Source organism: Vigna unguiculata, chromosome 7 (assembly GCF_037176805.1).
Source record: "Vigna unguiculata cultivar grain cowpea cultivar isolate G323 ecotype 2 chromosome 7, ASM3717680v1, whole genome shotgun sequence".
Lineage (NCBI taxonomy): Eukaryota > Viridiplantae > Streptophyta > Magnoliopsida > Fabales > Fabaceae > Vigna > Vigna unguiculata.
In genome coordinates, this window is record NC_140798.1 from 38,161,273 (window position 1) to 38,173,146 (window position 11,874).

Sequence of the window (11,874 nt, forward strand, 5' to 3'; positions counted from 1 at the left end):
TTGTTACAGAAATCCTATTCCAAAAATCATATTTCAGAAATTCCAGAAGTCATGTTCTGATTTCCAGAACAAGTAATCCAGAAGAAGTCACTTTACGAAGGGTAAAATGATAGTGCAGTTAGGAATTATATTGGTGCATAAAGAAAAAGCCTTCGATTAATTTCATACTATGCCATGATAACACTTTCACTTGACAAGAAGTAAAAGCTATTAAGAAGAAATTGTAGAATAAACCAAGACATCAATTATCAATGCTTTTTGAGGTTTGAATGCAAATGCAAATATATGATACGATATTAATACAAAACATGTTCTCATCCAAATAAAAAATACACGTAATTTTGCTGAATATCCCAACCTAACCTAACCAAATCTCAAACCAATCCTAGTACATTCACAGAAGAAGATATATTTACACTAGATGTACAATAGCATAGGTGTTTCCAAACATTTATAACAGAAAAGTAAGAAAAAAGACACAATATATTGAAAAGCTCAGTGATCATCTTGGCTACCATATAATTTGTTCTACAGAGGCCAAAACATAATGAGAAGGCAATATCCATCTCAAGCATCCTCTTGTGAAAGTTATGAAAGAAATAAAATGGAGCATGTGATCATCCAAACTATCTGAATGTGACAATTGATATGATACAAAAAACCTGCTAGTAACTATAGTATCCCTATTGAAAAATCTATCAAACATTCATGGTGCTGCATATTTACTAAGAACAGCATCCACCTCTTTGAGATGTCTCATACAGGTGTTTTTGATTTTGCCTTCTCACTGCAAGAGACCCTTTTTCCCTTAAACCTGGCACATCTAATATCTGCAAATGTTAAATGGAATAAGAACAAAGAATTTAGCAAGTCACAAGTTGTTAAAAGTTTAAGGAATTACATGAAGAACAGAGAGAAAGAGATTCAATATCAGATATGATTATATATATACCTTCAATGAGAGATCATTAAAGCATTGCTGAACATTTTCTCTAGTTTTAGCACTACATTCTAGGAACAAGCATCTATGTTGCTGTGCAAGAGCCATTCCCTCTTCTTTGCTTACAGCTCTTTCACTCTCCTGAAAAATAACACAACTCAGTCTTCAAAATCCAAACAATGAAATGCAAGAGAATAATACTCAGGAACAAATTGAAGTTCTATTCCAATTCCAAAACAAACTATTACTTCTAAATCAGATAGTATGAGAAAAAAGATAGCATAAGCTCTATGGTTTCAGTCTTTTACCTTATCCACTTTATTGCCAACAAGAATTTTGATGCTGTCATGATTAGTAGAATAAAGCTCAACTTCTTTTGCCCATATATCGATGAGATTTGTAAATGTCTCGCGTCGTGTCACATCATAGACTAAAAAGAAAATAGAAGGAAAAAAGAAAAGGTTATGCAGACAATAAAGGCAAAATCTTAAAAAGTATAACTAGCAGCAAATATTCATGCAAGTACAAGCATTATTTTCAAGAACATAGATATAGATAGAATACCAAGAATGATTCCATGTGCACCTCTGTAATAAGAACTTATTACTGTTCCAAACCTCTCTTGACCAGCTGCAAACAATGAATAAAAGTTATAATCCGTTGGCAACAACTCACCCTTGCAAGGTTTCAATAACACAAACTTGAGGATCTAATTCTTAACCACGTGATAACCAATATTATCATTACAACAATGTTCACAGTGAGTAGAAAACTGGGGTAGTAAAAGGAAAATCCTCCAGCAAAAAATATGATTGAAAACTATAAATCTGTTACCTGTGTCCCAAATAGTGAGCTTCAATCTCTTACCAGCAACTGTGAAAAACTTTATCTTGAAATCCACACCTTAAATGATTCAAGAACCAACAGTTCAGTATGTAATTGATACCACTTTTTGTAATAATAAAAAAAAATGCCACATTGTTTTTCAAGATTTTGGGAAGAAAATTTCCCTCACAAAATCGTGAATCACAGAATCTTGAAATGTAATGAAAATAAAATCTTGCACACCTTGTGAGAAAAGATGTTCCCAGAATGGGTTAAAAACAAATCAGACCCTCTCAAAGACATGACCAAGTCCAATTTCAATTCTGGGCAGACCATATAAGAGATTTGTTTTCACAATTCAGAAAAGTTGTTCGCAAAATGGATTAACAAAGTTTTTCTCCGGCACAAGTCAGTCCAAATCCACAGAATCAAAAATTGGCAAATGGTCCAACAAGAAGATACGAATATAAAAAATAAAAAGGAACCACAAATTAGAGTAAAATATAAACCACCAAAAAGGTCCACAAAATATATCTGAAAACTGAAAGAAAGCTGACTTGACTCCGTAAACACTTTCCACAAGAATGCATGGCACTTTAAATGAAAACTTTTCAACAAAGAGACCCTCATCATTGTTTGACGGAAGTTTTGATAAAGGTGTTGAATTTGCAAGAACAAAGCACAATCCTGTGCCACCTTGTTCCATTATCGGAAGCAAGAAAGCAAAAAGGAACCAAATTCACAGAACAGAAACAAAAGAAAGACAGTACCAATGGTGGGGGAGAGATCATGGATAGAGTTGTTAGAATTGGAGATGAAGCTGAGGAGAAGACTACTCTTGCCAACAGCGGAATCTCCGATCAAAAGAACCTTGAAGGAGTAATCGTAGCTGCTACTGCCAACTCTTGAAGCAGAACCCATGTTTTATTTCTGTGTTTTACCACCTTCAAAATTGGACCATGATTTTCTCTCTCTTTTTCAGAGAAAGGGCGAAGAATCGTGAAAGAAAAATGGTGAAAATTTGAGAAAGCAAAGATTTTTGTTTGAAGAAGAGAGAAAGATGAGGTTGGGAAGATAGTTCAGGCGGTTGAGAGTTTGGTCCAAGAAGATCAATTCACAATGGTTAGGACAAATGTCCTCTTTCTTCCTTGTGCACTTTTTTCTTCTCTTTTTTTATTTATTAAGGATGGATTTGGATTGAGTTCACGCGCGTTTCTTGTTTCACACAACATGGGACTTTGTTCTTTCAAGTGTGCCGGCCATATTAGTGTTTTGTCTCCTTCTCACTCAATGGTTTGTGAAACAAAAACCACACATCATCATTTTTCCTTCCTTCTTCTTAACTACTCACTCCATTTTACTTCAAGATATGAAATATTTTTTCTTTACATCCTTTTAATAAAAATTAATTATAAATGTAAAACCAGTAATTATTATAAAGAAAATTAAGAAATGTTTGTATGAGTGTTGTATATCAATGATTTGGGTTGAGATTTGGACAATATTTAAATAACTTGTTTATTTAAAATATACTATATTGATTCTTGAATTGTGTGTTTAAAATGGTCAAAGAAAACTCCAATTAATATCAAAATTTGATCAAAACTGTTCTTTATTTTAAAAGAAAAACCCCTTAATCTGGGCATGTTTATCAGTTAGTGAAATTTAGGTTGGTTGATGAATAAACTCACAAGAAGGGAAATGATAATGTACTAAAAAGGTTTAGTTTATCAAATTAATTGAAATAACTCCTTCATTTTTCTTGTAAAGAGGTAAATGTCATTGTCCAGACATTTTCTACAGAAATTTCCTTCCTAGAAGGAAGCTACAAACAAAGCAACAAACTAGATAAAAAGAGCATGTAACTAGTACATCAAAAATAAGCATAGAACTAAAGCAAAAGCAATATCAATTCCGTGCTTATGGAAGTTTCCATATTTGTCTTCTTCTTTTTTTAAGAAAAACTCTCTATAGTTAAATACTTTGTTGAGTTCAAAATAACTGATAATGTGTTTGAAATTACCTGAATAATGTCCAAAACAAAATAGGAAGAGTTTCTAGAAAGAATGTTTTCAGAAGTGAATCATCCATGTTGTACATTTTAATCTTATCAAACCAAACTACGAACACTCATACAAAAATTAAACTATAATCTGTAGCATCAAAGAAACACAACATTTTGGAAAATTAACGACAAATTCGTGCAAATTTGCGTCACCATCCTCTGCACAACAAGTGCCAACTTTTATATATATATATATATATATATATATATATATATATATATATATATATATATATATATATATATATATATATATGATTTGAGCTTTGAATGGAATTAGGTAAAGTTTAGTGACGTCATATAGTAATTAATAATTATATTTTGGTGTTTAGATGAAATTAAGATTAGAATAAATGTGATGAATTTATTGGTCAAATTGTTTATTATAAATGTAAATTTACTACTGATTAAGAGTAGTGAACATGAAAAAATGAATAGAGAAAAGCAATGGTAGTTATTGCGTGTTGAGCTGCTAATCCATATAATCAACACATGATGATATCTTACTTCAATTTGAAACTAAAATCTCTTGTAATAAGTGATTAAGTACTATAGAGAACAAAGCGTGAGGTGATAATGATCTCAATATTAATTTGGTCTTTCTCCACTTTTAACACGTAAATTTTAATTAGAAAATTAATGAAATAATAAAATAAAGACTTAAAAGAGAGAAAAAAAATATGATAACAAATTTTACCACTAAACGGTTTATACACAAAGAAATAATGAAATGCATCACGCAATAGAAATTATGGTCAACAAGCATTAGGTTTCTATTACTAATACTTCAAGTGTAATATAATAAGTCTATTGAATGAATATCAAATTTACATTATTAGATTATATTCGATTCCTTAACATTTACATCCCTTAATTTATCGAACTCAACACAAAATCTTAAGCCCTTATATGAGTTTAATCCAATTAATGTTAGTTAAGAGAATTTAAGAAAATATCCTAATTATTTTAGCATTCCGGTAATACATGGCAAAATAGGTAGAGTTTTCAACAATCACAACCAACACACACATAGACAATGTCATCAGTGTAACATTATCATTAAAACATAGACAATCTCATCAATGTACCATTAACATTAAAACACATGTAATTGAACAACTCTAAGAAGAAAGGAATGACTAAATCCTTATTAACTCATGTTTAGATCTTCTTTAATGGTCCATGTATAAATAGGTGAGTCCCCAAGATAAAAATATTAGTTATTGTTCTAAATTAAATTACCTCTTTGAAAACAATATCTTCACATTTAACAATTAATTTGATTGTCGAAAATTTTATTGTAAATATCTTTGAGACTCAATACTGAAATTTAAAATCGAACATTTAAAAAAGTTAAAACGCATCAAGTTATAATAATTTTATAAATTTATCCAACTTATGAATAACACTATTTATTGTTAAAAATAATTTAAGTGTGAGTTTAAGTATCATATAAGATAAAAATGATAAAATTATACATATAACATATAAAATGGAAGACTCATAAAATTTTTGTTAAAATTTTAAGTTAAAAATTATATCAAATGTCTTATAATTGTTTGACTAAAATCATGTAATCTCTCTATAAAATATAAAAACTCATAATTTATTGAGTAAACATTTTATAATAGGGTTACAATGCCTTGGTTTGATTCCCTAAAATTAAAATAAATGATGAAAAGTTGAGAAATAACTTCACTAAAATTGTGAAAGTGGGGTTTGATTCCCCAAGTGTTAACCATTGCATAACTTCACAAGACCATAAAGTGTATAAGGTAAAAGTAGGATCATTTTTAGTATTTTAAAATACTTTTGTCCCTGTGGTCACACAAGTCATTTGTTTGGCAAGCTATATATATATATATATATATATATATATATTAGTGTATTTGAGTGAAGTGGTGCAGGAATAGAGGATAGGCATACCCACATAATTTGCTAAAAAATGAACATCATCTATTAATAATTCCTAATACATGATACTGCTACTACTGTGTTCACGCAACAACCTAAAGTAATATTCTCAAATTCATTTCCTCTTCGTCGTGTCCACACAGCAACGTTAACTTTCTACATCTACATTTCTTTAAAAGTCACGTTAACTTTCTATGACCACACTAACAATCTTTAAATTTTCAAATACTTTTAACATAAAAAAAAAACTCAAAACTCCACATTATTATACACAAATAAATCATATATATATATATATATATATAATTATAAAGTGGATTGAGTTTAGAAAACAAAATACAATAGTACAAGTTTTAAAGTTCTATAAAATACAATATTTTAAGTGGATCTCAAAAGTGAACTTGTTTTTTTATTGAAAAGGATAATTTATATATTCTTATTGAAACAACTAAAAGAAAAGGTAAGTTAATATCGATTTTTCCTTCTTCAAGTTGTGACATCATGCCTTGAGCAAATAAAAGTTTGCTTTAGAGGACAAATAAACTAATAACTAATAACTAATGCAACACATATTTAACTCAAATTTCAAATTACAACTTGAACAATAAAAGTTATCACTCAATTAAGTGAACGCTATATCTAAGTTGATGATTATTGTTCTAAAATCGCTTAAATAACATAAATAAAACCAACAAGACCAATAGGCCAATAGGTTCATGAAACAATTTTATCATTCTTTATAACATCTTTTAACAATAATTTTACATTAATTGAGTGTAAAATTTGTCTAATGCAACTATTTTTCCATATGTCCCTCTCAAAACAAATTTCACATTCCAATAATGCAATAATAAATTAATAGATTTAAATGTATATAATTAATTTTATAATTTTAGTAATTCTTATCCCGATAACATTCAACAATCTTACAATATAACTAAATTTGTCTATAATTCAAGATTGATTCTATTATCTAACCATTGCTTGTTTCTCAAGTTACATAAAAAGGAGGACTTGAAATCACACTGAAAGTTCTAGCAATCTAAAGAAACATCACCAAATCAACTAAACTCATTAAAAGTTAGACTAGTTAAAAGAATAGTTTTTCTTTTAATGAAAACGATCAGTCAAATTACTAACCTATAAAATAAGTAAGAATAAGAGGCTTTGTTGTATTTCAAGGTCTATTTATTATTAAATTTGTAAAATAGGGTTCGTTGAAATTTTTTTCCAAGGTCAAATCGTTAGGGTGGAGAACAACATTATAAGTGAAGTCGTCTTCCACCCAGCCGGTTTCTCTTCTCTTTTTTTTTTTCAAAAAAGCAAAGTCGTCTTATGTGAGGATGATTTCTAGTTACGTGAAAAGTCAAGTCGTCCTCTAACATGACGACTTCACTTTTCATTCTTTTTGTTTGACGTTGCAATTTTATATTTTTTTTTTCAAAATTTGCACTCATTTTTATGCTTTTCTTCCCTTGCAACAACAACTATTGTGTTCTGAATAAGTGAATCTTTGTAGCAGACAACTTTCTTTTGCTTTATCATTGTTATTTTGCAAAGCAATGTAAAAAAAATAAAAGTAAAAAATTTGAAAAAAAAATATATAAAACTGCAATGTCACAGAAAAAAAAAAGAAAAGTGAAGTCGTCATCACGTAACAGAAACCGTCTCACATAGGATGATTTTGCTTTTAAAAAAAGAAAAAAGAGAAACCGGCCGGAGGACACTTCATCTGTAATGGCGTCATCCACCCTGACGACTTGAGTTTGTTTGTTAAAAAAAATTTCAACGAACTCTATTTTACAAACTTAACATCAAATGGATCCTAAAAAAAACGAATAAAGGACTTTAGAGTAAAAAAGAATATTATAATCCAAATTTCAATTTCAATTGGTTGAAGATATACCTTACTTAGATCACTTTCTAGCTAACCATCTATATCGGAGAAAAGGATAAAAGAATGTTTCAGATAATGATGAGAAACAATTATAGAAAATCAGAAAAATAATAAATAGAAACTAAAGAATCAAAGAGAAGGGTGACGAAGTAAATGAATAAAAGAAAACAAAAAGACCTACGGGTCCTTACACAGTTTTGGTGGCATAGGGAAGTGCTGTTACGTGACTATTAGCACTTTGATTTCAAGCTATGGAGGGACACATTACTCAACTTTAAGAGGTGGAATACAAAGAAAATGTTAGGTATGATAAAAAAAAAAAAAGGAAACAAAAGAGTTTGGATAAAAGGAAAATAATAACATTATTTTTATTAAAAGTGTTTAGGAATGATAACCTAAGTAAATCTTTCTGAAAAGGACGTGTTGTTTAGATTTGGATGTTATATACTCAAATTCATGATGTGGATTTTTTTTTTATAGAATGTAATGGATTTCCTTTTTGTTATGGTTCAACCTTCTTTAATAAAGTTGTATTTTAAGGAAACGTTATCTAAGGTGAGTCACCTTTAGATATGAAAAAGATATAACACTTGTTCAATGAATGTTTGTTAACTATTTTAGTCTCACAAACACTCTTAAAATAGTGTCGTTAAAAATGTTATTTTTAGTGTAATGTTTATGTTTTTATACCATACCATTCCATTTTTTTTTAATTATTCATTTACCTAATCATTGGACGTTGTAATTAATCTGAAAGAATGTTTAGATTCTCTGTTGAAACATCGATTTTTTTCCGTTTTGGACATGAAAATTGAAAGTTGCCCTAATCAACTCATTTTGACATTAAATTATAGTTAAATAGGAGATTTTGATCAAACTAATTTATTTATAGTATAAATTAGATTTTGAGAAGTTTGAATTTGATCTGATGAAGGGAGATGCATGATGGTGTAATGGGGACAGAAAATATAATGGGATAGTGACATACATGGCATGTATAAGTTGAATTTGTTGAACGTCACTAATCACCAATTAACTACTTACACTATATAGTATTGAAGTGTTAATGTTTGACCCTATGATAATGATAGAGCCACCTATTTCCACTCATCTTTTTAGTGATACAATACATTGCACTAAATTTATATGTGGAGTTTAACAAAAGAAGAAAAAAAAGTTATGGATACGTAGTAATTGAAGTATATGGATTTTTATTTCTAATATATATGTATAATATATTGTCTTTTGTAAGCATGAAATTGATACTAAATCATTTTATTAAATATAAAAAAATAAGAACATGTTTTTACAAGATTAGAAGAAAATTATGACAGTTGCAAAATCATTATAAAAAATCAATTTTAAATGTCATAAAGCAATTTGTCATGGTAAATTTTTTACAGCATCTTTAATATTTTAAAGAGGTAAAAACTGTAAAAAAACTTAAAGAAATAAATAAATTATAAAAAATAATTAACAATTTTATATTAATTTTATTATACTCGAATTTATATTGTCTTGTATTTCAAGAGGATCAACAACATGAGTTGAATTATTTCATTGTTATTGAAAAACAAAGTTAATTACATGCATATTTTGGTGAAGCATGTAACACAGTAAAAAAAATCTATATTTCATCAAAAAATACCAGGAAAAAAAATACATAATTGCATCAAACTCAAAACTTAAATAATAAGTTGACCTCTTTTTTTTTTTTATCTCGTCAATTTTTTATAGTTTAGCACATAATCTACTCTATTCTACTTTACTTTGACTATAACCTTTTTTTTCTCTTCACCACATAACATACTCAACTCTACTTGAGTGTGAATAATTATTTAGATAAATGATACCTCCATATTGAATCCTTATGTCAATGCGTACACTAAATACCCCTATCATATAATTTCTCCTTGAAATCCTGACAACTTCATCATTTATCATATTCACAATCATATAATAATTCTCAAATCAATCACATACACCAATCATTACTTAAGCAATAGTTGACACTTGCTACAACATGCTGCAAAATTTCATATAAAGATGATTGATATACTCTGATGCATTCGCTTAGCGAGACAATTTATTTGTTAGGCGAAAAGTGCACAAAAGTTCACTCATCCAACGACCAAGTGACTCGTCCAGCGAGTGAATCACTATAACCCTCAAAGGCAAATTCCTCTAAAATTCGCTCAACGATAGCGTTCTCGACCACGCCTTTAAAGTCAACAAACTCTCTAACTTTGGATTCGTTAAGCGAGTAGGTATTCCCTTAGCGACTTCCAAATTAATGAGTCCTTGACTTTGGATTTAGCGAGCTCATCCTCGACCAGCGAGCTTGCATAATTTTGCATAATTATGTCTTTCCAATAAGGTTAGCAGCTCCATAGTTGACACAAATGTCCAACTCATACCAAATTCAATTTCACAGTACAAATTGGTCTAAAAGAATTATCAAAGCCACAAATGCTTCTAAGTAAGCAACATCATACTTAACAACACCCAAATTCATACATCATGAAACGTGCAACAGCTTAACTTCACAGGACAATCTTAGTAAAATCATGCAATTTACCAATCTAGTATTTCTACAACTTAAACACAATATAATTATCTTCTCTTACTTGAAGGATGAATCAAAATGATCAAGGAGTATCAAATTCCTCCTTTAAGCTATCTAAACGCATCGACACAACTTAGGACAACACAAACATGATCAGAACATATCATTGACACCACTCATCAGTAGAGACTCATGAGAAGGATTTAGAAGCCACATGTGAGCTAAATTTCTCACATGCATGTCTAAGAATGATTGAAATCAACTTACTTAATTGAAGAAGCTAATTGGACATAAGTGGAGGTCTCGCCAGAGGCATCACTCTATCGGTCTCTGATTTTAGAAAGATTAACATAGGATGAGGAACTTTAGATAGAAAGAAAATAATTTTTATAAGGGTGTTTTTGGATAAATAGAATGTTTTCTAAGTAATGAGATTCTTTTATAAAATTTCTATTTATACATAAATTTTTTATTATTAAAATTATAGGATCTCCTTATTTTAAAACTCAATCACTCTTAAAACACAATTTTCTAAGTTCTCACAAGTGAAATATTTTTTTATAATATTATATTATATATTAGACGATTGTTTAACTTGAGTTTCAAATTTATATGAACTCATCTAGTGCTATAAAATCGAATATAGGAGTAGATCTCAGAAAATTTTGATTCAAGATTATGTTTTTCATAATTTATGTATTTTTGTCACTTATTCATTTTCTTGTTATATTTCCTTGTTAAAACATTAATACTTCGATATGTACGTATGTGAACTTGTTTAGAATTTGTGATAGGGCAACTAGATTTTTATTATTAGACCAGACAATATAATATTAAGTGTTAAAAAAAAATAATAATACAAATAAATGAAAAGATATGATATTTGTGTTGATGAAATCCAAAATTAAAAATTAATATAGAGGAATAAAATGATAATGTTGAGGAATCTAGAAAGAATATTTTCTAGCAAAAGATATAAATAATATATTAAAGTTGTGACACATAAAAAGAAAATTAAGGAAAATAAATTCATATTTTTTAGGCATGACGGATAATGTGTTCTTTTTAAAGCATGAATTGTTGATTATTGTAGATGACAATAAAATAATAGTAAATTATTGGCCTACCTTATATTTAGAGCATAATTAAAATATTAAATCATATATTTTAAAATAATTCATTACTAAATAATTCATTACTTTCTAATAATAATAAATTTCTTATCAATTTTTAAAATTAACCATTACATGATAATTTTATTCTTTTTCTTTTTTAAATACTCTTATTTTTATATTCTATCCATACTAGTCTCTTCTTATTTTGGATATTTTTTTTATACTTAACATATCGTACAGTTGACCAGAAATAAATAAAAATGTTTATCTTCATAAACTAAATATTGATAATTAAAAAATTCCCTATGTAGTAATTTTTTTATATACTTAGATATCATGGATTATGTTATTGTTATTGTGTTTTGTTTTTTTTAAATAAAGTACAGATTCTGATTTAGTAACTTTTACGCATTCAAGTATATCAACATTTGTAATTGTGGTCAAACACCTGGATTCAAAGTATAAGCACTTTGGGTGACCGTTGTCCTTTTCAGGGTGACTATAACAAATTTTAAAAAATACATATTTTCTATATATTTTTAGAGTGTAATT

At 28.5% G+C, this 11,874-nt stretch overlaps 1 protein-coding gene across 1 annotated transcript; it reads right to left on the bottom strand.

Moving 5' to 3' along the window:
- Positions 1-465: 465 nt before the first annotated feature.
- On the bottom strand, positions 466-2,899 carry LOC114190373 (ras-related protein RABC2a-like). The gene is made up of 6 exons (XM_028079222.2): positions 2,536-2,899; positions 1,775-1,843; positions 1,505-1,570; positions 1,249-1,370; positions 953-1,081; positions 466-830 (listed from the first exon to the last, which is right to left on the bottom strand). The coding sequence occupies exons 1-6, from the start codon at positions 2,684-2,686 to the stop codon at positions 726-728; spliced, it is 642 nt and encodes a 213-aa protein (XP_027935023.1). The 5' UTR covers positions 2,687-2,899; the 3' UTR covers positions 466-725.
- Positions 2,900-11,874: the final 8,975 nt, after the last annotated feature.

Coding starts and splice junctions, on each gene's coding strand:
- LOC114190373 (XM_028079222.2), bottom strand. CDS start 2,686: ATGGGTTCTGCTTCAAGAGTTGGCAGTAGCAGCTACGATTACTCCTTC. Junction 1,571..1,774: donor GCTCACTATTTGGGACACAG/GTAACAGATTTA, acceptor CATTGTTTGCAG/CTGGTCAAGAGAGGTTTGGA. Junction 1,082..1,248: donor TTGGCAATAAAGTGGATAAG/GTAAAAGACTGA, acceptor GTTATTTTTCAG/GAGAGTGAAAGAGCTGTAAG.